Source organism: Falco punctatus (genome assembly GCF_963210335.1).
Source record: "Falco punctatus genome assembly, chromosome: 9".
In the NCBI taxonomy this organism is placed as follows: domain Eukaryota; kingdom Metazoa; phylum Chordata; class Aves; order Falconiformes; family Falconidae; genus Falco; species Falco punctatus.
The window spans coordinates 24,080,473-24,107,923 of NC_137589.1; the positions used below are offsets into that span (position 1 = coordinate 24,080,473).

Below are 27,451 nucleotides of genomic sequence, written 5' to 3' on the forward strand. Positions count from 1 at the left end.
TGTTTGTAAGCTTGCTTTTATTCTTATGCTTGCCTTGAAACATAAGAGTTGTCCTACAGAAATCAATGGATTTGTTCAATTACTTGAATTAAATGTTATTGATTTTATTCCACCATATTGGAGACACAGTATTCAGCAGTTTGGATGTTCAAGTCCAGACTGAATCGTGTGTGTTGTGCTTAATATTGTTTTGGCTGTTGTCATTAATAAACTCAATAGACTACTATAGCAGTGTCTCCCATTAAATTTATCATTAAAGCTAATAGAAATGCTTGGAACACATTTTATTTTATTTTTTAACTATGTGTTTTCTTCATATCAATCTTTACCGAAATATAGCTAAACCTCATACCTCTTAAAACCACTTAAAATGGCATAACTTTTATTAATGCTTCATATAGCAAAGATGCCATGTCCTTTCATATGTAAGAGTTGCCTAGAATCTTTCCGCTCTCTGATAGAACTGAACTGTGTCTACCATCTCCAAGCAAACATGCACAACTGAAAGGAACACAAATTGCATGTCTTGCATGAAATCACAGAAGATCCCCGGTGTTAAGCTCTTGTTTCAGAAGTTGTCTGTAGTCTGAAGCAAAATACAAAGCACAGTAGCAAAACAGGTATTTTGGTTGGATATAGCATAGCTAGTAGCCTTTGACAGTACTTTTGAAATACTGATGAAAATAAGAAAAACTTGTAGGCTCATGCTGCATGCCCTCAGTGAGGGAAGCAATCTGGTCTGTTAGCTTATATATGTGCAGGGAGGAAATGAAAAGTTTGCCATCTCCAGCAGCACAGCAAAGCTGAGAACAAAGCTGACATTTTGTGCTTTTGTGCTTTAATAGCTGAACAACAGGTACTTACAATACTGTGGAAGGTGACTGGGATAATTAAAAGAAATGTTTAAGGATAACAGCAAATGCAGTCTGCTCCTTTCTTTTGGAGTCAGTAAAAAGTTGTGTTCAGTGGACATTGGTCAATGTGGGTGTCACAGAAGCTGTCATACGCTAGTGGAGTCCTGATTGACCTTCAGAGGGTATGAAAGGTGTTTGTCAGAGCTACACAAGCTCAAGGCAATGAGCCAGCAGCGGCTTCATCATAACACAGCTTCTAGCCCATCTCTAAATCACCACGGGGAATAACATGACTCTTGGTCCTGCAGGATGCTCCACTGATGAGCTCAACTTTCTTTGGGAGTATAGTAACCCCTGCATCTGGACTTCAGAGGGAAAATAAGGAGTTAAAGTTTTTCAAAACAGCATTTCCAAAGGTTCTTACTGGTGGTGATGAGGAGTGAAAGGAATTTTCCATGTGAAACCCTGAGCATGGAACTTTTAAAAGCAGTAGAGAAGCATGTACGTAAACAGGAGCTTCACTCGTGAATGTGGGTGAAGCTTCACCTCTCAAGAGAGAGAAGCTAAAAGTATGAATTGCCATTATGGCCCAACTTGACTTGCAGCCAGCTAGTGCTGACACCCCCAGAGATTGCCTGGTTCTATGCTTGATGAATGTCAAGAACAATAAAAAGATTTCAAATGACTGTGTAGAAAAATAGGAATTCCTTTCTAGATAAAATTACTAGAGCTGTAAGTGAAAGACCTCTAGGAAACCTTTAACTTGTCTTTCCATCAGTCCTTTCTGTTGTGATAATTTATATTCTTTTGCACTGGAAAAGATGATTAAAATGGAATGGATTGTCTTCTGTGTGCCAGTGTCTGGTATATCCAAACAAGTGTAAAAGGAGGCTGAGTCCATTTGCCCTGTATTTTTTGCAGTCTGTGATTCCCATTTAAATGAAGAAGTCTTTCCACTGATTTCAAACTGTAGCCAGCTTCAGCTGAACAAGCATGAATGTTATATAGTGCAGTACTCTTACAACTGTCTTGCAATGCAGACTTACACAAAATTCTGATGAGAGTAAATACAGACAGCAAATTAGGATAGTCAGAGTAAGACAGTAAAACAAAATCTTTAGTAATCAGCCGTGATTAGAAGCAGATAACCCTGTACTTAAACCTAAGCAATTCACTTTCAAAACTCTTAAGAGCCAGAGGAAAGGCTGCAGAGCAGATTTCAGCATTCCTTACCTTTTGGCCCATACAAATTCACATGGTGAGTAGCAGTTCTGCTTCATTTCTTCCTCTAAGGAATGGAAGGCTTCAGAACCAGCAGCTTCTTGATGAAACTTCCAAAGATGCTTATAGAAATTTTCTCTGGGAGTCATAAGTTTCTGTATGGGCTCCTCTTGAAATTCAGCTTCCTGCTCTTCATAAGTTGAGCTGTCCTCTTCAGGAGGTTCACTGAAATCTGCTGCCACTGGAGAGTCCAGGCAGTCTTCAAGGTCTGGGGAGGTGCTGCCTCCATCAGTGGTAGACTGGTCCGTACTATTTCCTACCTCTGTCCTGCCTGGCATTTCTGCCACAAACTCCTTAACAGGAGATGGTGCTGGAGTCTACCAAAATAACAGAAAAGTTAGTGTAACCCATTTTTTTATCTCCCATCTTCTTTCCTTTAAGAACAAAGTAATTTGAAGAGGCAGTATCAATAAGCATCTGAGTGTGAAAATATCAAATGGTAGCTGGAAGGGAAGGAAAGAATAGAGGGGAGGTACTCTCATGAAATGGTTGTTTTGTCTTTATGTGTCTTCCACGTTCTTCAGGAATTCCACCTAGGCAACTACTACACAAATTCACTTTTCTCAATGAATTCTTTGTTAGAGATGGCCCCTTTTTATTTCTTTTCATATCATGCCTCAACTTTGTGTCTATATTCTCTTCATTGTGAAGAAGTGTCTTCTGGATCTGACTCCTGTGTGACTGTCCACAGAAAAAGCCAAGGGCATGTTGCAGGAGAGCAACAGGAGCCAGTTTGTTATCTGGAGGTGGTCCTGGCAGTCATTTCTATCTGCCTGTGGACAGTTCTTATAAATCCTGGTGGGACTGGAGCCGTGAGTGGGCCATGCTACATGGAGTAAGAGTAATGCAAATGCATGTTCATTATAAAAGTATTGTGTAAGTGTCCTTGAGCTGAGTTCAAGAAGCAGGAATAATGATGCTAGGACACCTAATGGCACTGTTTTAGTTTCTGCAGTCTCTATTGTTTGTCATGTGTGTCCCCCTCCCCAGAAATTCTGCTAATTATCAATAAGAAGCTGAATAACCAGTTGAAATCATTATTTCATTTATTTATTAAGAGGTAGCCTGGACAGGAAATGTTCTTTATTTTCCTCACTTTTCGGAGTAATACAGCTACCTCAAGCCCACAAGTTAGAGTACCTGCAGTTGAGAATATCTGCGGTTTCTGGCTGAGGATCTAGTAGAGCATTTTTAGAAGTGTCACTAGAAGATCTGCTTGGGGGTTTGTGCTGTTGGGAAATGTGCTGTTTCTCTTCATTGACAGTACTGCAATTCAAAAGTTGTTGGACTGGATAAACACATCTCACATCTGTTGGTTTTCTATTATTTTGGTTGCTAGGGAAGAATCAGTTAAACTCTAGAGGTTGAGTTGAAGCTGGGAAAGGAAAAAAATGGAATAGAGGGACTTGGAGAAAAGGGTAGGTTGCCTTGTTCAAGGCAATAGAAAACGTAGTACTGTTTTTCCAGGTTTACAGCAGCAAGTTTTACTGACAGAAGCTTTGCCTTACCAGGGCACTCTGCTCTATTTCTGGAAGAACACCTTTTGGTGGTCTGCAGAGTAGTAGTGTGACTTCTGGAGGAGCTCCTCTCAACAAGTGTAGGACATCCTAAGCAGGAAGAAGGAATATTAGATTTCTTATGGAACACAGTCTATAGCACCAGTCATCTTACCAACTGGGATGGAGACAGTTTTTATTCTGAATACCAAATTCCTGGTATTTGTGCCTCTTAGCAGTATCTGGGGGCCAAAATTCACTACTGTATGATTGTCATATAAGTGGACCAAAGTTTTTAGGTGAATGTGTATCTAAAATCAAGTCAGTTCTGTTTACAAACTTTTGTTCTACCAACAGACACATAGGTTTAAATTATTATTTTCCTGAAGAAAACAGGATTTTCAGGCAAATTAATTCAAACTGCATTTGGCAAGGACACATCTTTAGTCAATTATACCAGCATAGCTCCACAGACTGCCTTATTGACATAACCAAAGGGAGACTTTCTCAAAGCTCCTCCTTGACATAAGATCTATATTCAGTAGCATTCCACTTGCAACTACAGTAGGAGGTGAAATACTTAATCTAGAGGGGAAAAACATGCTGTAGGCCAAAACACCTTGTCTGCCTATCTGCACAAACTGAGTGAAAAGGCTGTATGTCAGGGAGCAAGACACTGCTGGAAAAGGACAGGGTCCAGGTCAGGATAAAAACAGTGAAAAATAGAGTACAATTGCAGCATCCCCACAGGTGCCTAGGGCTTACGGCACCTTGTCTTTTGCCCTTGCTATTTAAAGATAGGAATGAGCTGTGGGTGGTCTGTTTCATACCTATTCAATGCATGTTCACATACAAAACTCGAGGATTTTTCATGAGTTGAAAAGATTACAATGAAAAAAAAATCTACATGTAGTCCTTTTTTACCATTTAATTTCTTCATGAGGGTATAGATTTTCTTGTTACAGGTAAAGAAGTTACACTGGATTGACCTCACCTGGTAGAGATTTGAATCTAGGGCATGGTATTTAGCATGACATTACAAAGCACAAATGACCACAGGGAAAATATGTTTCAATTATGCATAAAAGCAACAAAGATTCCAACTAATTAACAACTGGTGTGCATCTAACAATAGACTTTGTGCATCAGTAGTAGAAAGTTACAAATTAAGTAGCTGAAGAAATGCTCTGTAAATATTCTGTTAGGAAGGAATTATTTATAAGAATTCTAGAGTAGAATCCTACATAGAAATCAAACTCATTGTACGCAAATTCTGACTCCTTATGGTGATAATTAAGATTAAATGCAGCTTCATCCCATTGTCTTTATTAACATGTTACCCATCTGGGCTCCCAGTGATAGTACTGCCTGATACCTGATAGAAGAGTCCTTGAATAGGTTTCCCATTCACAGCTAAAATGATGTCTCCGACTTCAATTTTGCCATTCTCTTCAGCTGGCTGCCCTGGAAACAGTCTTTTGATCCTGACAATAGCTCCTCCAAGGTGTTCGCAAGCATCTCCTTCCATTTGCAGAACACTAAAGCCAAGGCCTCCAGAATTCTTTGTAAGTTTGACTTCCAATATGTTATCTGTTCAAAGCAGGGATTGGAAAAAGATTGAGAGGTGTGGCATATGTGCCCCCTAAGGAGCTGATGTAAATTTATACCTTCAGCAGACCTTTTCCTCTGTGCTGCAGAGGTAGATCTGCCAATAATAAATGGCAGAAGAAGGGTTTGGTGTTCCTTTAACTTATATGAGCCCTTGAAATTGTACAGGCAGAATGGGGAGAACTGGATTCTATTCCACTGTGTGTTTGCAGACTTTATGCCATCTGGTACAAGCCCATAAAGGAAGAAACCTTTTGTACCACATAAAAAGGTTCAAATGCTATGGTTTTCTGACTTTCTTCCGTAAGTGTTGGGTAGAGCTGTAGCTGTAGAGTGTGAGTGTTCTGTAGCTGCCTGCACTAACCAGCATAAGCTAGATTCAAAGCTACTGCTCTTTTCAGACAAGAACAACAGACCAGCCCTTTCCCAAATACCACACTGCAGCCAAATCCCATTCTGCTAGGGACAACATAGGGGAGTACCTGCCCCATGGGAAAGTATGGTTCAGACTTGGTTATGAGACAGCCTTACAGTAAAAGATACAGTATTTACTTGTTGGCTAAATTCAGTGAAAGTGATCTCTGAATCTTCTGCTTTTAAGAAATGAAGTGATAGCAGTCTCCAGTGATGGCAGTCTCCAGTCCTTGCCCTGGGTCAGCAGTTCACCCTAGCTTCACCACTGACACAGCATCAGCAGTTGTGCTGGCAGTGCTCTCTTTGGGTGACAGGCTGGCAGCCAACGCAGCTGCTTCTTGCCCCAGAGTGCTATAGACTACTGGCAGGGATGTCCCCTGCCAGCCCCATGTTGTGGAGGCTTAGAGATACAGTATTTATGCCTACGATAAATTCAGCTATATCTAACAACTGTAAGTCTAAGTACATAGGAAATAATTTTGTTCAGAATTGATTTTTGGCAATGCCATTAATATTGCACATTGTATTTTTATTCAGTATGCGGTTCCTTCAAACCCACAGAAATTTCATTACTTCATTTTCATTCATTCCTTCCTTGCACATTGTAAGAAGTCACCCTGAGTTCCTTTTTTAGTACTCACCATCTGTCAAAAAGCAATAGTCCTTGGTACCATCTGTGAAGGATGTTGCCACAGAAACAACTGCACATTGGTCCCCCTTTCTGTCATTAGCAGTCAAGCATGGCTCTGCCAGTTGGTAGTCTCCCCTTTCTAGAACCAGCTTGGCAGTCTAAAACAATGATGAACAGCTTCCAGTTACACAGTGAACCCTCAGTCTATTTTTTTTCACTTTTCTTGTAGGAGAATGGGGTTGGATGGGGACAGAGTGAGTTTCTTTTGGCCTAGCTTGCTCCTGTGCTTCATACTAAGTGCACTTTATTCTACTGGGTATCTTACTGAGCTCTGCTGTTGTACAAACCTGGCCAGATTTCTTAAGGTGTTCCACAGCCTGTTTGTGCGTGATGCCACAGAGGCTGATGCCATCTACTTCCAGCAGACGATCACCTGACACAAAAGAAAACAAACAAAAAAGGTGCAAGTTGCTTTGATGTTCAAGTTCAATAGGTGTAAACCTTGAGGCTCCCCACATTGCAATAGTTCTTCATGCTTACATGTGTTAAATTATGCTACTTTGTATGAAAGCAATACTGCTTGTTGTACAGCATTCCATAACTAGCACTTAAAACATACCAGGGTATTCTGTAAGTAAATGCAGTGGTAGTATCTGGTTATCACAGCAACACTGAAAGTAGGTGTCAGAGTAACTAGCCTGATGTGCAGCTACAGAGACTAACTGTATAATATTAGTATGAGGCTCCTGGTTTTTCAGTGGGATATCTACATGTAGTACAGGGACAGGTTGAGGAATTACAGACTGCATCTTACATTTCACAGTTGTATCACCTCCAATCCCAAATGTGTTTCATTGTCCCTGTGGCAAGCATTCCACACTAACATTGAGTTCTGCAGCCCAGAGTTTTATTGCCAGACATGTTACCTATCTTTATTTGTCCATCCTTATCTGCTGGTCCCCTGGGAATAATGGACTTCACATATATTCCACCGTGACGCACACTAGTGTTAATTCCACCCTGCAAAACATATGCCCACAGATTAGAGTGGAATCTTCACATGATCTTCCTGTGATAAAAATCAAAGCAACTTACACATCCATTGCAAAGCAACTGCTTTAGGAATTACTATTTTTTTTAGTATAGGAAAAAAAGAAAAGAGAATGTTACTCCAAAGTCCCATCTAGTTGTAATATACTTCCCTAGGCAGTAATCTTTGGGTTTTTTTCCTCAGGAAAATGCAATGCATTTCTATGTGGCTATATAAAAACATTGACTAAATGTTCACATGTTTTTCCCTATGCTAACATAAAGATGGGGTTGCATCTTTCACTCAGTCTTTAGCCCAGCTTCCAAACTATTCAATATCCATTCAGCAGTTATTAACCTTCCACACAATACATAAAGCATGGACCTGAACTTGTGCAGCCACCTGAACAGTCTATAGTTCACAGGAATTCCAGATTAACTGAAGAATTATGTTCTGTCCATATATGTCCCCTAGCCAAATTCAAATGAAAAAGAAACCGTCAATTTCTTCTGCAGGCAATGAAATGGCTGTTGGTTCCCACTCCGTTTCAGCCAAGACTGTAAAGACATCTCAGCCTGGAGGGGTAAATTAAACTTTGATAGCCAGGACAAGGATTTACTATTTAAATGCGGCAGACCGTTTCAACTGCTGCCTTCTCCGGTCCTCTAAACATACAGAGAACTTTATTTCCTTATATTAAGAAATAAAATTGGCTAGGGACCTTTCTCTGGCCTTCAGAGAAAGAATAATGGCATTTCTTGAGTCCACACAGCTAAACTTTCAGCCACCCAGCATAGGATGGCATCTGTTATACTGCTTGTTGAGGCACCAGGCCAAAGCCATATTGGTGCTGTCAACAGTTAAACGGTGCTCGTGGGCAAGTGCTTGAAGCCCATGCCATGGTCCTGTGAAATCTGCTTGTACTGACACAGCCTTTGAGTTCCAGGAGCTCCAGGGGAGCAGCAAAACCAGTCATGACTTGGAGAGTTCTTTGCACTGCTGCATTTGCTAGTGACTCTGGCTATATCCCTCCCTGACCAAACTCCACTTTCAGTGGTAAGTTGTGTTCTCAAATTGAGTAATGATTGAAAAGGTCTTGTCCTGCCACATGCTTTATGCCAGCACACTTCTTTCACAAATTCTGCAGGCAAGAACTGGGGAATAAGCAGAGCTAGTACTTTATGCTTTCTCTGTCAATCAACCAGACAGGTTTGAAAGATGCTATGCTAACAGTTTCTGTTATCAGCCTATCTTCTATCTTTGTTCCACATAAACACACTTCTCTATGTGCTTTTTGGTCATGTAACAGTTTGACAGACACACTGAAAGATTAACAGTAACACTTGCAGTCACACTGATTCCAAAAGTCCCGTCTTCTTTAACAAGCTCCACAGTATAGATTTCCTTTGAGTTGGTTTCAGATGGTGATGGTAAGTGTGAAGAATCAGCTTCCTGTCTCAAAAATATAAACACTAATGAGAATACAACATCTAAAAAAAAAAAAAAAAAAGGAGAGGGGGGTGGGGAAGAAGTGAGGAAGTGAAAGGAAGGGGAAAAAAAAGGAACAGAGAGTTTCCAGAGGATAGAAAGGGTTTGATCCTGCTGTGACTGTAAGCCTGGAATGGTACCATTTATATCCCTGACATTATTTCAAGCTTACACTAATGTTACTCAAAATATTATCTGTTTAAATGTGCATGAGCTGAGTATAAATAGGGAGGCTGTCTAATAATAGGATATCAGACATGAAATGCTGCTGTTCAGTGTCTGGTTGAAAACTTAAGAGACTGCAGGAAAATAATCAAAATTTTGTACATCTACTGGAAAAAGGAGGAGAGTTTTTTAATGACATTTTGTAGAACAGTGTCCCCATTTTTTCACATTCCAGACAGGTCAATCATCTTGACATTTCCAATGTAATTTAACAAGCAACATTTTCCAAGGTTTTCTTTTTTCATTCCTCATTATTTTAATATCTTGGTCACTTCCCATCCTTAATATAGCTAGCAAGTTGTTAAGACACATCCTGGGCATACTATTACTGAACAGCATCAAAATCTCAGTTACCTCCACATCCAGGCTATCAGCTGAAGGAACTGGAATCCTAGAGCCCAATTTTGGTGCAAAACTCCAGGAAAGAGCCTTCTCAAGTTCATCTATATTTTTGTCCTGTTCTTTGGGGACAGCTGTGTGACAATCCTGAATCTTTTTTCTCCCACTGTTTACACAAGAGATTTCAGATCCACTAGTGCTGTCTCCTCTTGATAGATTCTTTTCTTCATTTAATCCTTCTTCATACATGTCTGTAAAGCCACACCAAAATAAACATTGCTGAATCGAGCAGTAAGTAAACTTGAAGGGTATTATTATTATTATTATTACTCAGCAGGGGAGGACCAAGTAACTTCCTACATCAACTGGTTCTAAAATCAGATCTATAAAATAAGTCTACCACTGTAAGATGGAGCACTGTGTGGAGAAATTTGTTTGCTTCATCAGAGCAGAAGACTACTGCTCTATCAGAGAAAGAAATGCCAAAGTTCCCTTGGTAGTCAGCAATGCAGCCCATAATAGATTTTTTTTCATGCTGACCATAGAACAGAGTTCACATGATACCTACCAGAAGTTGACTTTTTCACTGCTAGCCCTATGGGTATTATAACTTGCAATGAGTAGCAAGAAAGTACTACTACATCCCAGTGCCTAATAAATACCAGTATCCTGAATTAACTGTTAGCATTCCATAGCCAGCAAAGGTGTTTGTCTTTATACCTTTGGGTTGAGAGATGATGAGCTCCACTTCATCAGGAGAATTCTGTATGATTTTCACTGCAGTATTAAATGAAACGCCCTCGAGACTAATATTATTCACAGAGATGAGTCGTCCTCCTTTAAAAAAGAAGGCATAAAACCAAGACAAATCATATCTAAATAAGGAAATAAATCCAGAGTAGCTAACTTTAAAACACAGAAGTATTTTAATTCTGATTAAAAACTAAGGACAATGACCTGGTTTGATATTTCCAGCTCTGTCTGCAGGTCCCCCAGGGATAATTGAAGCGATAAAGATACCGAGGTCTAATTTTCCTACATTTTCTCCTCCAATAATTACAAAACCTGCAAAAATGAGATAGCATGAGAATGCAGAGACACTGGCAGTATTAGAAAAGATTAATCTTAGGAGCATAAAAGGCTCTTACTGCAATGGCTTAAGTTTTACATGGTCTGGTGAATGGGGAGCTCTGATTTACATGGCACCAAGGTTTTGATTCAGGAAAGCTTTAAACTCATGTTATAATTAAAGTGTCCTGGTGACTTTGGTGGCTATTTAAATATAATTTCTCAGTAAGAATACTACCCTGGCTTGGGAATTTTAAAGATTCCAACTGCTTTCCTACAAGAGTCATAAAGTAAGTGGACCTTAGCATTTAACACCTGCAGGAGGAAAATGGTGTAAAAGCTCAGTAGGTAAATTTGAACATTGTTCTGCATCATGTAATCTAGGGCCCCTGAGGCGGGCCATGTAGGCTTCTAATGGATATGTAAGAGATATCCTAGAAAATGAAATCTATTGTCAAGTAGTTGAATTTCACGATCCTAGCTGAGAATATTCTGCTTATTGCAGAATATATTCTTCTCACTATTAGAATAGTTGGGTTTGGGATCAAGATATTCCACATAGACCTGCACCATTTAGAAATTTGCTGTTTAATTGTATTAATGGTCAGCTGTGAAACCTGATGGTCCTCTTAACTCATCCACAAGAACAGCTTACAATGCAATAGTGTATTGTATAACAAAAATGTTATCCACGGAAGAATCCAAAATTGGGAAACATTCATGTTAAGCTTGTGTACATGTTTTGCACCCCCACAGGCAATACCTGAAAAGTCTGCAGAATGTCATCTCCCCCTATATAAGGTCTAAGATAAATAAAATCTCTGCACATGTATTTCAGATATGAAATTAGACCCGTGTTCCTTTCATTCTACTCTTAGCACTTGGTCCCCTTGATCTCTGTGGCCTTAGTTTAGTTAATCCTCTGAAAAAAAATGCGGTCTTGATTTATGTGCTTAGTCCTTTTCAGTCTTGGAAATTCTAAGTCCTTCATAAAGAATTGGTAGTCTTATTCCATAAGAAGAATAAATGAGGTGAAGAAGGTTACAGTCTTGCCCATCTTGAGTCAGCAAATATCAGTGTTAGCACCAGAATCTGATAGTTCCAGTAACAAAAATAACATACATGTTCCTTACTTACCAAATCCATTTTTAGGGTCACGTTTTAGGCTGACACAAATGATTTCTCTTTCTAGACCACTTAGTGAAACTTCCTTTTGGGTGGCTGGTGATCCAGGTGCTGCAGAAACAAAACAGCTAGAATAAATGCAGATTAATGCAGGGAGACAGTAGATTCATATAGTATGCAAAACTGGAGCTTAAAAATGTAAAGATGTATTTTGTTCTTGCTTTCAACATTACCATTACTTCTGAATCAGATATAATTCAGGAAGGAAGCTTTATCAAGTGTTTGGAAATTTGCATTCTTTAGAAAAGTATATGTACAGTAGCTGTCTAAGCTCTTCCCATAATGTTTTTTTCTGAGACTATGCATTTATCTACAATGTTTTTATTAAGATTAGGCTATCTAAAGAGTCAGACATGTTGCGCTCATTGAACATGAGGGTGATTTGGACACAAAATCTGGGTCCCTTTGGAAACTTTAGCCTTCAGCCTTTTGGGCCCTTTTGGCTGTGTAGGTGCAATCCAGTCAGCACTGATTGTGATGGTCACTTTTGTAATGTTAACAGTGCTTAACATTGTGCAGTTGCCACAGCATGTTTAAAGTACAGTTCTAATTTATGAACAGACAAACCAAATAATCATAGCTTCTTATTCCATAGATCTGTTCACTGTGTGCGTGCAATATGGCTTCTGTTAGAAGGCTAGGTGTCCAGTTCTAATTCCAGTAAGTGTCATTCAAATGCAAGAATGGAGGAAGGACCTGGAGCCTAGGTTGTCTCTTGCATTATTTATGGAGTTGTAGTTCTTAGCTGCAAACTAAATGATGACCTCTGAGCACAGGGATATTGCCTCATGTGAGAGTCCTGGGTGTACTGAACTATGTCTCTGAAAAGCATTAGGCACCACTGATAAAATAATTTTATCGTGAAGTCCTTTACCACTGATCCTGATGGGAAACAGGAACGAAAGGGAAGAAAACAGCATGTCTTGCTGAAGTCTGGGTTAATTCCCAGGACTAGAAGTGCGAAAGGATATTCTTTAATCTGTAAGTAGAATGTATTTTTGTCTTCTGCTATTGAAACAATAAATATGGAAGGTTACTGTCTCTCATTATGATGATGATTATACTCACCACTGATTGTGTTCTGCGTTGAATGGATAGAGAGGTAGTCATAACTCCTTTGCTTCCCATTCAAATTGATGTGCATTTCTGACTGGGATAGCCCTGATGTGGATCTGCATGGCGTAAAACGGATTGCATTACAACAAATCACCAAATGGTATTTAGCACTTTTCATTGTCATTAGCCTGTCAGAGCCAAGTAGAGGGTGCACATGTATACAGTCTTTCAACAAGTATTCTGACTTCTGGGCCACATTTCATTGTAGGGGAGAGGTAGTGTATCCTTGCCAGCTTTGCTTTGAAATAACAGCTGCCATCAGACCACTCACATCATGACTTATTTCTGCCTGTGTTTTTCTCTGAGCTGATGCAGGCACCAGGAGAGCACAGCGTAGCCTCAGCATGATTCATTTAGCCCTGCTGTCCATTTAGACAAATCCATGTCTGAAAGTTTTCCTGGTAGTTCATGTTCTTGGCTCTATTCTCATATTATAAGAGGCACTAGAATTCATCAAAGGCCTTGAGACTGTGTGCAGCTATAATATCTGCCTACTCTGGTGAATGCACCAATGCAAAGGGAGAAGCTCTTACACTCTTCTCTGTGATTTGCACCTTTAGACATGGAGGAATCACTTATGTAAGACCTGCTCAAAACCAGCTTCCACTGTGCATTTAGTTCACATACTCCTATGTCCAGAGAAGACACACAGACATTAAAGATTTTACTTTTATTCTCCCTTATTTTTATCCTTCTCCATAATGCAGTAAGTGGCTCATTCCTAAGTCTAGTACAAATTTAAATGTCACTCTTTTTCATGTTCTTATCTGTTAGACTGTTAGCTTTCTGCTTGTGTTTGCACTACTGCTGGCACCATGGAGCTTTTTGGTGTGGCCACAATAAAGACTGCAAAAAAAAAAAAAAAAAAAAAAAAAAAAAGTCTGCCTCACAGTTTACCATAGAGGTTTGCAATGATATAATCTATGAATGAGTGTTCTTACACACGTTTAGAGGAAAAAGCAAACCTACCTGCCAAGATTGCTTTTGTTTCTAGTCCTGTTGTTGGTTTCCACACTGAGGTTGTCACAAGATTTGCTCATCATCCCAGCAGAAAGGTTTTCCAGGTTTGCTCCATAGAGCACATTCTCTGAACGAGACAGTCTCTGAATCAGGGCAAGGTGTTCACGCTGAGCTGCATACGCAGAATTTGATTTGTCTATTTCCACAAATTTACTTTCCTCTGAATAAGAAGGGACAGAGGAGGGGAGAAAAAGATGAATCCACTGATATTATCCCATCTTCTTAAGCTCAAAGGTGCTTTCTGTCTACACTTTTGAACTTGCTAGCAAAAACCCTGACATGGCGGATATATTTGTTCTGGTATCCTTGAGGATATCTAGGCCTTGAGGCAAGTGGAAAGGCTTTCCAATCCATTTCTTTCATAGAAAGTATACACTGTATTTAGATTTAATTTGTATGAATTACGCTGCAAATTCACTTTCCACAAAGACAGATGAAATGCACAACCCTGCATAATTTAAACCTCAGTATCTCTGTAAAGTATATTTTGTAAATAATCGGTGTGAGAGAAGCATCTGTCTGTCAAAGACTAAATTAGCCAGGCTGGTAGTTTTCCATCCTTCATGGACCCACTGGCTGTTTGCTCTGAGTGATTTGCACAAGTGAAGTTCAGTAGGGGACCATCTTGGTGGCAATGCTTGCTACCTAATTTTCCACCTCTGTGTGAAATCTACTACTTGCTTAATGACATCTGGGCTCTGCTGTATACAAATCTATCCTCTCAAAAGATTTTATTTCCCTGAAACAAGATAGTGCTGGAAGCAGCACTGTTAATCTATTTAGGTTGTCAACCTAAATGTCAACCTAAAACCCTAATGGTGGGCTGGAGAAGGGATTTCAAGGAGAGGGACAGCAGGCAATTGGAGACATGTCGGAAAGTAAATCAAGAACCCTGCTTGGTACAGGCTAGCACAATTATGGGCTTTAACTCTGCTTGCATGTGACAGCTGACCTCACATGTGTTTTCCTAACAAATACTAGCCTGAACGCAACTTTCTAGAACACTCTCTGCAGCATTAAACCTAGGTTTCCTTTTTCCTCAGCGACTTCAATCAGGGGCATTTGTTAAGGCATGAGAAGGCTTAACTGCCTGCAGTATTAGTTCAGTCTGAGAGCTGCCATTGTGATCTCAAAGTAGGGGGTTGCTAGCAAGTTTTGAAGAGATGGTGACTTACACATCTGAGCAGTGCAGCAGAAGCAAGAGTTTTATTCATGCAGAAAGAGCCTTATAACCTCTTGCAGCCTCACGCTGTCTGTCATTGCCTTCACAAAGCCTTTTTTCTGGGACAGCAAGCACACACTGAACCTCAGAACCTGCAGTTGCACGGCTTATGTAAGTCTGGTTTGTTTCAGTGATTTGGGTGCTTGTAATCAGGATTTGGGTTATAATTTTCTTAGCTCTCAATCTTTTTGTTCTCTTGTATGTGGAATGTAGTAATTTTTAATAAGATATATTACCACAAGCAAATGTGACATAGGAAACTTTAAGATTCACTATTAGCATTCATCTGTATGCTATAAATCACAGTCCCACTAAGTTACGGTTGAAGCTACAGGAGCCCAAGCAAGAAAAGTTGCCTTGAACCTAACTGTCATCCTAGCACCTTCTTCCATGGTAACAAATTTGTGCAGGTAGAACTTCAGTTTTCATGAAAATTTTAGTGGGAAGGAAGCAATAGATCAATCATCCTGTTATATCCCATGGTATAATTGGTTGCCAATACTTGTACAGTTTTACTAGAGAAAGGAGTATCTCAGCAGGTACAGCGTAACACTTGATTCTCCTGCTGTGACTCACTGGGTCAAATACTCAGTGGTTGTAAATGATCATGATTCTGTTCAAGACAATGGATGAGCTAGTGAAAACTCATGTTGCACTGAAGTCAAGAGTTTGTAGAGGAATTATGGAGGACCATATGAAAAGTTTATTTGTAAAAAATTTGTGATGATTGGTAAAAACATGAGGTATGAAATGTTAAGAAAAAAAGGGGAGAATTGTAGAGGAATGAAGCTGGGTTAATTAACATTGATAATACACAACTGCGGGCTGGCTTCAGGGGAGGCGGGCTGGTCGATGTAGACAAGGTGCAGCTGTGGCTGGTTCTGTTAAGGGGTTGGGCAGCCAACGAAGAGGGAGGAGGAAGAAGCAGAGAGAGGGAGAGCACGGCTGGGATGAGGAGAAAGCAGCAGAGGAACTAGCATGAAGAGTATGTTGGTATGAGATGGTAAAAGACCTTGTTGCAGCCAGCAAGTTTGGAGAGTGCTGTGACAAAGAGTGATGACAGTTGTCTGCTTAGGCTGTTATTTCATATGTGCCTCGGTTTCCCCATAATGATTCTCACCTATCTTTACAGAGCATTATGAGAACTGTGGGTGAGAAGTGCTATGTAACTGCCCTGGTTTAAGCAGAACCTTGTCTTAGAAACTATGGAAAATGTGAAGTCTAAGGAGGTATTAGTCATGTCTTCCACAGACATGGAAAAATCTAAGGTAACAGCAGCTAGCAGTTACATAATTGAGTGGGTATGACTGATGTGCCTTTGGTTTAGTGGTTTTGTCCCGAGACTGAACCATTGAGTTGAACCCCCGATTTATGCAAAAATAGCCAGTTACAGCTCCAACATATCTGGGCACTGCTATAGTTATTCTTTGTGTGGAATGTTTCTCATGTTACATTTGGGGTAAATCTGATACATTTCTTCAGCAGTTTCCTGAAGGGAAACATAATTATCCTTTTTTGTAAAAATAAAAAATTAAAAAAATCTGAGTTTAGCTACATAGTTACTGTCATCAGAGAATCTCTCTCTACCCCTTGCACATGCCCGCTCACATGCACATGCTATATTAGACTTACACACCTCTAACTTCCAATGAAGAGGAAGACATTATTTTCTGGTCTGCAAATGAGAAACTGAAGCACAGTGAAACGGATGTGGCAGGTTCCGATTCTCAGTTTCGCTGAATGCACCTTTCCTAAAACCTAACTGTTCTATGGCCTGAATAATGAAAATGCATTTATACCTCACCTGATGAAATTTGCCGAAGTTGCCTAGAATTCATCTGTGCATTGAATTTGTGTTGGGCAGAGCAGAGATCCAATAAATATTTACATGTCTTTGCTGTATCGGTAACGAAGGTGTGTTTCTTGCCACTGAAGCTGCTTTCAATCATGAATTTTTTTCTCTAAAGAGGGAAAAAAGCACAACTTGCTTCATGAATCAGTCATTACAGTGAGGCACTGAAAGTTCATTTGTATAATTTTTTTGGTTTGTCCATTTGTATTTATGCCTGACTGCATGCCTTTTGGGTGCAGTAAATGCCTATCAAATTCAACAGCTGTTAGTGAGGTGTCTGTCATCAGGATCATAACTGTCCTATGTCAAAAGTCAAGAGCCTTTGGTCATTGACTGCACTGACAGCAGGTTGATAGAACTTGGAGAATTTCACCCTACAAATTTTAAAATTATTAAGCCCATTTAATGTGAAAATGAAAATATCTTCAAGGTTTAGAAGGGCCACTTTCAGAGAGCAAACAGGCAGGGAAATGTGTGATGCAGGTTCACACCTACACTGTATGATGGTAGACTGATACACCTCTGATGGCAGAATAATGTTTAGAAGGGGTCACAATCTTGTAAACAATACCAATTTGTTAACAGACATCAAAATACTAAGAGATGAGGATGGGAAAAAGGAGATATGGAGAGAGTAAGACATACTCCCATGACCTGATGTAGGTAGGAAAACAAAAGAAAAGAGAAAGAGAAGACGAGAGAGGAGTTAGTATGGAATATGCCATAAAGATTTTTGACACAGTCTTTGTAATAGTCAACACCAGATCATTCAGTTTTATAGTAATTTGGCCCCAACCTTAGCAAAAAACCCTCCAGAACTAAACCTCACTAAGAACTGCATATCTTGGTATCCACATCCAGATCCAGCCTTGATATTAGACTGTTTTCAAAAAGGACTTGCCTGTACAGAATAAGTGTAATTCTGGCTCTGAGTGCAACAAATTTATTAAAGTGACAAGCAGAAGGGGAGTAGAGGAGTAGAGTTGGTTCCAACTCACGTGAGCTGAAATTCTTTCTGTTTCGCGCCACTGGAATCTTAAACTGGCAATTCTTGTGTGATTTTTGACCTCATACACAATGATGCCTTTGGCACAGATTCCCAGGATGATGTCCCCTCCTGCTGCTTTCTTCTCTTGGGACACACGATAGAATAACACTCCATACTCAGGAAGTTGCTGAGTCACCTTGTAGAGAAAAAAGTGCATTTACCATGCATTATGCAAAAAGAGGCATGGGAAGAAAATGTAGGTAAATGGTTTTGAGTGTCTTCACTGAATATTCTTTCAATCTCTCAAGAAACCTTTGAAAACCCTTACCAGATTTTCATACCTACTGCCTCACAGAATCATCACCTTACTTTGGTATGTCATAGAGCCATTACATGCATTCATTTTTCATGTGTAAAACTGAAGTAACACTTTCCCACACACCTCATTTGAAGAGGTAGGAGGATTATGTAGCTTCCTGTACCATAAACGTTACAGTGGCACCGAGGTACTCGGCGTTACTGCTACTTGGCACCTGTGTGCATTTCTGAATGGAAAACCGTGCAGGATTAATGCTGCTTGACTACTGTTAAACCTTTTTCTTTCCATTTTCTTTTCTGTGTCTTTGTTTCCCCGAGCAAACCCAGAAACCATGAGGTATGATGATCTTCGTAAAACTGCTATTAGTTTGGTGCCAGGGCTACTCTAAGATTGTTAGGGGCTTTGTGTGGTTTCCTTTCTACAATAGTGATGACCAACTGGAAATCTCAACTGCAGTGAAACCACAGCTCCCAGCCTGCATGGAACTCTCTCAGGTACATATGCCCATTTCTTCACGGCCATCATATTTTAAAATCAGACATTATAAATTTCCATTGCCAAGATCTTAAGTTACAGTGTTTGTTAAATTGTATCTCAAAGTATCTCACCTAAATATAGTGGTGACTTTTGAGGGAATTTCACTGTGCCAGAATTCCCTTCAGTTTCAAACTTCCTAATAACAGATCTTCAGTGTTGCTTCTTTCTTGCATGGTGCTCATTGCTGGGTGAAAAGCTAAGCAGGATTATGTTTCAAGGGACTGAGGAGCCAGCTTGTGCCCCTGCCAGCTAACTGTGCAGAGGATACTCTGATGAACCCACCTAGAGGTTCTGGGTGTTGCTTGTCTTTCTGTCTTCTGCACTTGGTCACAAAATGTTAACACGTGACTCGGACATTTTGCAGAACTATGTATGGAATATGAGGAGGGTTTTCTGTCCTCTTTTGTGATCTGCAGATCAATATGAGTTTATTCTAGAACTTTTTTTTTTCCTCCCCTAGGAAGCTAATGTAGAATCCCCAAATGACTTTTCAACTGTGGACAGAGATTTTTCAGTGACCAAAATAAAACGGTTATCTGTTTTCCAGAAAGTATCCAGAGCACAAATATTTGGGTCCTGAAAACTGGGGAATGTAATAATCATTGGATGAATCTGGGTTTGAAATTTTTAATCCCTTTCATATTTTGAATTTGCATGTTCCTGCCATGGGGGCTCTCTTTCTCACTTTGTATGATGTGTTGGCTCCTTCTACAGACTTACCCATTGAAACTGATACTAACAAAGCTGCTTTTCTTCATTGGATTTGCCACACATGATGGGACTGTCATTAAGCCTAAGCTTCAATCTATTTCTTCAATTCCACTGGCAGTATTAGATGAGGAACGAACATAATTAAACAGTAACTGAACTAAAATAATGTTATAAATAAAAGCATGTGGCACTGCAGCAAAATGGCTACAGATATTTATCCATTAGCTAATCTCTGATATTTTTCATTTGATGGAGAGCAGAGAAGTTTAGGGGAGAAGCAGAAAGTAGGGGGAAAAAATTTAAATCCCACATCATCATGACACCCTAAAGGCCAAGAGAAAGAGTCATGTGAGAAAATACTTCAGATAACTCCTTCCTCACTTCCAGGGTTCACAGATATTTTTAAACAGATAATCACTGCATGCTTAGGAAGTGGCTGAACAGCTGCTGTAGTTTCAGAAGTCAAGAAAGTGCTTACTCCCATGTTTTATAATCATCTCTAATACATTCAGTAGGTGTATTTATAATCATCTGGAATCCAGGCATGTTGGGAACATGCTGAAAATTTGCATCAAACCTTAGGATGTTGAAAATACACTGAAATGTGTATTAACCCTTTATAAACTATCAGTGAAAGGAAACCTACCATGTAAATGTGTTTTAAGTTATTTAGAGTGACAGTATCTACAGCAGAATGGAATTCTGAGCTTTTTGTTGACTATTTAAATTTCTTCACCATATCTAAAATCCACTGTATCAGGCAAGAAGAAAATAATAGACAATGGTAAATATGAGAGGGTCTTTCTATCTCAAAATAAATAAATAATGGTTGGGGTATGGTATGTTACCTTTAAAAATTCTAGTTCAGCTTCATCCTCAAATAAGGAACGATTCATACAATGTAATTTAGCAAGCTCTCGCTGTACATATGCCAGGGTCATTTTCTCTATTTGGCTTGCTGGAATGTAGTCTTCAACACGAAAATAGCTCTTTCCATGCATCTTTGGGAGAAAAAAAATGAAAAAAACAAGAAAGGAGCCTTTTGCTAATTTTGACTTTTCTTATTTGCTGCATTTCCATTTTCAGGGTGACCTGTATGCTGAAGTCACCCTGTTGTCGTTTCCTAAAAGAAGATGAGGAACAGCAGGTAGCGTCTTGACAGCCAAATGTGCCTCTTGCACAGCCAGGTGCTCAAAGCATACGCTGCTTCTCTGTGTAAAGGGGAGAAAAGATGTGGGCCTACAGGGATGCCTGCAGGCTTGCACTTAGAGCTGGCAGCTACAGCTGCATCGGTACAACGTACAGTGGGGGACCCAATACCGGGATAGGTCTGACCAGATGGATCAGACCACTGAGAGTTCAATTAATAGAGCTAAACTGATTTAGATAAATTAAGATGTGGCAGAGCACATCAATGGCTATTTTCTGTACACTCCTAAACTAGGATAACTAGTTCAGGTATAATACCATCAGCAACCCTTCTGTCTTTGCAACTTGTGAATCTGAGCATACAAAAAAACCAGCTGTGAATTCTGCAGTGGTTGTTTATTTTTCTATTCCATGTTCTCTAATCTCTTTAAGCCCCTCTACACATCCAAGCTGTGCCTATGTTGGCAATTTTCTACAGATTTTTCTGGAGGTTCTGGGCCATGTTATCAATTATGCAAGACCAGGAGTCTTTCATCATTCTGCCATATTTCCTGCCAAATTCATCTGGCTCATTACTGCTCCTTAATCAGGAAAATCTTGTGATTTTTTTAAATTAAATTTGAAATGTGAGTACTAAAGGACTTAGTTGAAATTATGTGGTATTCACATTTCTTCTTTAAACTCTATGTGACAAAGAAAAGCTGCAAAAGCTGTGAATAGAGACCTCTGAGAAATACTGTATTATTTATCCACACCTCAGAAGCGTAATTGCCAAGCTCTGCCTGTAAAGCCAAAGCGCCGAGTTTCAGGGTAGTCTCATCATTGCAATATAATCGCTCCTCCAAAATATCTTTACGAAGCTGCAGGTAAAACTGATGCCTTGTCAAGCTGTGCCTGGAACACAAAAGGGTTTAGGAAGATAGGAGGAGCCTTGAACAGTCACCTAAATGCTACTGGTTTTTCTGCAGTCAGCAGAACCATGTACTTACTGGATAACGTTAAAGTGGTTGACGAAGAATTTTATCCTTAGAAAGAGTGTGAAATTAATGATAGAGGTTTTCTTCTTGGGTTGATCATTCCAGCCATCTGGGGCTACTTTGTAGAGTTTGGTGTCCTCATCCAAAAAGAAGAATTCTTTACCTGAAATGAGAATTTTGAGTTCTGTGATAAGTCTGGAGATACTTCAGTAGCTCAAAGTTCTGCTGTCTCCATTCAGTGCATCACTATCAATAAAAAAATAAAATGAATCATGGATGTCAGTTGAGATTTACTTCTCTGTGTCATGGCTTAATTTATTGCTGCTTTGACGGAGAACTTAGGATATCAGTGTGTAATTTAGGATTACAGCTGTTAGATGCTGGATTGGTGTGGTATCTATGGAATCACTCAAAAATTGATGGGGCTCACTGTGCTCACCATTCAGGTTCTGCAACCTCTTGTAATCCTCGTGCCCTACACACAAGTATGCTTCTTCCTAGTGCCTCAGCTGTGCTTGCCATCAGAAATGGGCTGAGGATATGTGGGTCTTGTAGATGAAATAGCTGAGCCTGTACGCCAACTTGTATGTAGGAAGCGTCAGCCTTCCTCAGTACAGTGCTTCCCGGAATTTCTTCTGGAGCTACATGGCTCAGTGTTACTCCAGTGTAAGGCTGGGACACAGCCTTTTCTGCATGGGAATATCAGCCAGTGACAGTATGGCTGTGCTGGTGCATAATCCTTGGGTAGACATGCTTTGCATCAGTGCAGTTCTGCATAAACCAACATACCTTACTTTTGCTTAAGCTTTAGATCTGCTTTCATCTTAGGATCTTACTGGAATTCATTAATAAAGTCACTACAGAGGCACTGAGGAAGAGAACTTTTATTGTGGATAACTATGTCTTGTTACCTTTCAGGTAAGCCAAGCCAAAGTAGAAATGTTCCACCAAATTTGCATATGCCACCACGGTGTTGAAAACATCTCTTGCCTTGGACTTGATGTCACATTGCACCTCAAGGCACTGCCCATTGAGTAGAATCACATTGAGATCCCTTTGTGATAAATAGGATTTCCCTTTTTTGGTCTAAGAACATGTAAAAAAGAATGAAGAATGAGTGCCAAGTACAAGCAATGCAAGTTCCACAGCATTTTGTTACAGAGGCTCCCTAGTCTCGTGTCTCTATATAACCTGATGGAACTGGTCACAACACTATGCTATTCCCTGCCTCCCTTCTTATAAATAAATATACAAAACATTTCTCGTCTTTAAAAAAAACACAGAATCCCAACAAAACATCTGAACATACTCAAACTCTACAATCACCAGGGTTATTCTTGCTTCGAGGGTAATTCCAGATTATATCTGCCCTCATTTTTACTGCTTTATGCTGTCAGCCTTTTACCTTATCTTAATGAAAGGTAGAGAATGTGCCTGCAAACTGGAGGAATCCAATGCATTGGCACTAAATGTTACATTGCATATTTGCTGTATAATCTTCGTCTCAGAAGTCTTGTGCTAAAGTGATCATTTTTAGCTGAGAAGGATAATCTAAGCTATTTTCACACCAACAGAAATAACTACATAGCACTGAGAATTAGATGACCTCCTTTCAAGTCTCAATACCTCTGCAGAAACCCTAACTTGGTTTGGGAGGACGACACAGCAAGAATACTGAGTTGGGACTCAAATTCAACTTAGAAAGAACCCCAACTAAAAGGTCACTAGACTAGTTCTAAATTCTTAGTGTTCATACTTACCACAATTGATCCAGGCAGCTGTAAGGTCACTGGTGGTTCACCAGACAAAATAATAAATTCTGGACCTGAAAACTGTAAGGAGGCAATTTAGAAATTTAATAAATGTCTCCTTAATGCAATGAAGATCCCAAACACTAGTACCAATGAAACCCATTTCTGTTGATCTGTATGCTGTAGCTAATGAATTTCAGTGTCTAATAAGGTGCAAATACCAGTTGAAGAGTTCTCTCTGGGTTGTCTCCTGTGTGGGTTGTCTGGGGGTCTAATTAGGGGTAAGCTAATGATGAAGCCTTTTCCTCTATGAAGGCACTTAACCAAGATCCATTCCCTTTGCAAGGCACCTGTTTTCATGATACAGAAACTTAAGTTCTTCTAAGGCTTTTTCCCATTTGATTCCCAAATTACTATGAGGACAGTCACAGACATGTACACACACACACACCCCCCACTGGGATTTCATAAGCCTAGCTTCCATAGGCAAACACACTAAAATGCAGAGCTTCTTTCTTCCCTGAAATGAAGGTTGACTCATATTTTTTATTAGCAGACATTGTGTTCTTTTGATTTAACTTCAACAAACTTTAACAGCACAAGATGGTTGTTTTTTTATTGGTGGTTTGTTGTTTTTTTCCCCTGAATATCCATGTCAAGGAATTTTGCATATTTGGGTTTTTTTTTCAAATTCATCGATGATTTTAGGTTCTTGAAGCAGATGGAAATCACTAAATGTCTGCAAGTGGTAAGATGTGTATTCTTCCAAACATTCTCCGTGACTCAGTAACTTGACCCATTTAGATCTTTTTAGGATACTGGAATGCTTCTTCATCATGCTAGCATTGTCCTGCCAACAGACAATGCAGTTTTGTATCACATATAAAGAGGGACTAGCACTGTTGTAACAGTTGCTGGACTTCTGAGGAGCTCAATTAGCATTCCAACAAAAAATATATTAACAAAATTTAAAACTATGTTTATATATAAAAATATACTTTTCCAAATTATCTAACTGAAACTCTTGATCAAAGTTCTGCCAAAATCAAAGTCTTGACCTTGTGAACTGGGAATGTGTGAAAGGACTCACCAGCCTGAAACCTATCCCTTCTACTTCCACAACGGAATGCTCCATGGGCAGCAGCTTTGTGGAGTTTTCTGTGATACAGTTATTTCTGGGGTTTTGTGATCCAGCTGCTAAAGAAACATTATCCTTCCCCATGTAACAGAGTCCTACAACAAATCAGCAACTAGAAATAGTCCCTGAGGTGAACTATTGGTTTGGCACTTTGAGCACTCTTGACCAGCAAGTGTTTGGGTTCAAGTGTCTCTGTAAATGTTTTTGCTTTTCTGAAACTCCTGTCTAAGTGGTTGATGAAAACAGTCCATATGGTGTTTGATGCTTGCAGAAATCAGACATGTAGGTCAGGGAGGGTTTGATTATAAGCTTTTGCTTAGTCTTTATGGACAAGAGCTTTCACTGCCTCTAGTTCTGAGTTACCACAATGGAATCGCGTCTAAGTTGGAGTCTGTCAGTTCAGAATACTCATCTAATGACGTGACTCAGTAGCTAATATGCATGTCACTGGTGAATGACAACTGGATGAGAGAGGTTTCTCTTTAATGACATCTACATTTTGAAATCAGCCTATATGTTTTCCATTAGTCACCTTTTCCTTCCTGTGAAACAAACATTTCTGTGATGCAGCAGCTGCTGTGTAGTCCTTTGTAGACACGGAGAAAGTGGAACCTAAACTTAGCAGGTTCTGTCTGCTGTTCTTCTGAGTTCCACCAGGGATTTCTTCTACAGCGCTGACTGACCTTCAAAGGAAATGCTATAGTGAACAACATATGTAGCATGCAATCAAAACAGCACAGACTTGAGAACAAAGATCTTAGGGTACATTGACTGGCAGAATATTATGAAATCCAGGACAATGTCAGTTATATGTTGTGAAATGTTTCTTTACAGAAAAAGAAAAGTAAATTAATAGGGATAATATTACTGATGCCCTTCATAAATCTATTCTGCTTTAATTCAATAACAGTCTGTCTTTTTTTTTTTTTTTTTCATTATTATTATTTGGTGAGCCAGATCTGGCTGGTTTAAGTCTGGTGAAGTCAACAGGCAAAAAATTTAGCCCCATGCCTTTCTGGGAATTCTACAGGATGAAGTCAATTCCTCATTTCTTATTTTTTGAAGCAAAAAAGCTTCAGAAAACTGTAACATATGTGGTTACATTATCCAGAATTTTCCAGGAATGGGAACTAAATTATTTGAATACTAATTCATTAGAATAAATTAATGTCTTAGGGAACTGAGTGAATTTTCAATTTAATTAAGGGCAAGATGTGTGAAAGATTAGAAAGCTGTCTTTATACTATACTTTTAACCCATAAAGTAATGGTCTTTTCCACATGAGAAGACACACATATGCTTAGAATAAACTTAAAATAAAATATATACCCTTATGAATGAGAAAAGAATGAATATGTGATATAGAAGGAAAAGTTTTGTTGAGCTGGGTTTTTGTTAATTACATAAAAACAAATGCCAGTCACACAGAGGGTTTTTTTGTTGTCCCAAAGTTTTATCATTTTCTTTTGCATGTTGCAGAGTTGCTTCAGGGAACTAACTATTCAGTGAGTTTCAAAAGGTTTTAAACCAAGTTGCTGGAGTAGTTGCTGATCTCTTCTCCCTGATATCCAGTGACAGGACATGTGGGAATGCTTCAGAGCTGCGTCAGGGGAGGTTCAGACTTGGTATTAGGAATTATTTCTTTACTGAGAGGGTGGCCTGCAATAGACTTCCCAGAGAGGTGGCTGAAGCCCCAAGCCTGTCAGTGTTTGAGAGGTGTTTGGACTCAATAACATGCTTTAACTTGGTCAGCTCTGAAGTAGTGAGGTAGTTGGACTAGATGATTGTTGCGTGTCTCTTCCAACTGAACTATTCTGTTCTGTTCTATTCTATTCTATCCTAGTATACATTCCCCTGTCTATAAAGATATCGGTACAACCTCATAAACATCAACATTTAACTAAGAAATATGCCTAAAAATGACCTGAAGTTACTTTTGTGGGTATAAAGATAGTATTAGCTCAAAATGTAAGATACTGTGTTAAGAAGACTTTCTTTTCGTGTGGAATACACTTCCTGTTATTAGTCCTGTGAGTTGAAAGATGCCAGACTTGACAGCTGTCTTCTTTATATATAGGCCCTATCCCTGCATACACTTAAAAGTTTAATTTTATGAGATGTAAGTTCTGTCAGTTGGACTGCTTGCTGAAGTGAGCGTGATGATATTAGTAAGCTTTATAGATGGTAAATCCGTTGCTAAGTGTTGTGTTGGTTGTCCTCCTATATGGCAAATTGGTGGTTTCTAAACTAGTTATTTCAATTCCACTGTTGTCATGGTACTCATATATATATAATAGGATGGTGACCTTCGTAAAAATTCAATTGCAGATTATTACAACCAAAAAATGGGTTTACAGTCCCTGAAGTTCTATGGGATATGGCTTGCTGGAAATTTGGAGAAAAGTTAATCTTTCAGCAGGAAGGAACATTTTATTGGCAGCATGATTTTAGATCAAGGATATCAAGGTGATACCCAGGTTGTTAGTCAGAGGATGGCAATTGCTCTAAAATACTTAGCAAATAAATCTTTTGCTATCATTGGTATTGGTGTTATTGGTATATTGGCATTACTGGTATCATTGCCAGGTGTGTGATGCACACATAGTTGTCTGTATATGCATATATGTATGTGTGTGTAGTTAGGTAGACAGAGATTTCTTTCTTCACACAAGCTCTGCCACTATCCTGCAACCTGCTTGTAGTTCTTTCATATTGCGGGTTTAGATGTATACTGGCGTATCTCACATCACTCATATTATCATGACTGATTTATCAGGAAGTTCAAACTGTTTACTTGGGATACGTTTAATTGGGAGTTGATCTAAATAGAGCATTTCCTCTAGGTCTGAATTACTCATGTCATGGTTAAAAGAAGAAGCTCCTATTTAACTGGGTCAAGAACTCAATTTAAATGGGATATCTGTAGGGATTACATGGTTCTTAACTATGGGATTCTGGTCTTTGTGGTGCCTAGAGGCTAACAGTACTTACATCTCTTCTTCATTTGGAAACAGGCATGATCACAACTGCACTATGCTAATACCCAGTCTGG

General features: G+C 39.4%; 2 protein-coding genes across 8 annotated transcripts in view; one reads left to right on the plus strand and one right to left on the minus strand.

The window, feature by feature from the left end:
• Positions 1–27,451, plus strand: part of MAPK8 (mitogen-activated protein kinase 8) — a 185,838-nt gene that overhangs the window by 78,277 nt on the left and 80,110 nt on the right. The window lies entirely within an intron of this gene.
• The window catches only part of FRMPD2 (FERM and PDZ domain containing 2), a 79,611-nt gene that overhangs the window by 29,114 nt on the left and 23,046 nt on the right, over positions 1–27,451 (minus strand). For all 5 annotated transcript variants that reach the window (XM_080401536.1, XM_080401535.1, XM_080401537.1 and 2 more), the window contains exons 9-29: positions 24,932–25,082; positions 23,271–23,342; positions 22,422–22,596; positions 21,523–21,673; positions 21,289–21,427; positions 20,233–20,385; positions 17,828–18,013; positions 16,782–16,938; positions 13,705–13,915; positions 12,688–12,791; positions 11,572–11,670; positions 10,324–10,431; positions 10,087–10,203; positions 9,382–9,617; positions 8,662–8,766; positions 7,211–7,304; positions 6,632–6,717; positions 6,295–6,442; positions 5,007–5,221; positions 3,644–3,742; positions 2,088–2,452 (exon numbers count right to left, since the gene is read on the minus strand). In XM_080401536.1, coding sequence (XP_080257662.1) covers positions 2,088–2,452; positions 3,644–3,742; positions 5,007–5,221; positions 6,295–6,442; positions 6,632–6,717; positions 7,211–7,304; positions 8,662–8,766; positions 9,382–9,617; positions 10,087–10,203; positions 10,324–10,431; positions 11,572–11,670; positions 12,688–12,791; positions 13,705–13,915; positions 16,782–16,938; positions 17,828–18,013; positions 20,233–20,385; positions 21,289–21,427; positions 21,523–21,673; positions 22,422–22,596; positions 23,271–23,342; positions 24,932–25,082 — 3,171 coding nt within the window. The remainder of the gene's footprint in view (positions 1–2,087; positions 2,453–3,643; positions 3,743–5,006; positions 5,222–6,294; positions 6,443–6,631; positions 6,718–7,210; positions 7,305–8,661; positions 8,767–9,381; positions 9,618–10,086; positions 10,204–10,323; positions 10,432–11,571; positions 11,671–12,687; positions 12,792–13,704; positions 13,916–16,781; positions 16,939–17,827; positions 18,014–20,232; positions 20,386–21,288; positions 21,428–21,522; positions 21,674–22,421; positions 22,597–23,270; positions 23,343–24,931; positions 25,083–27,451) is intronic.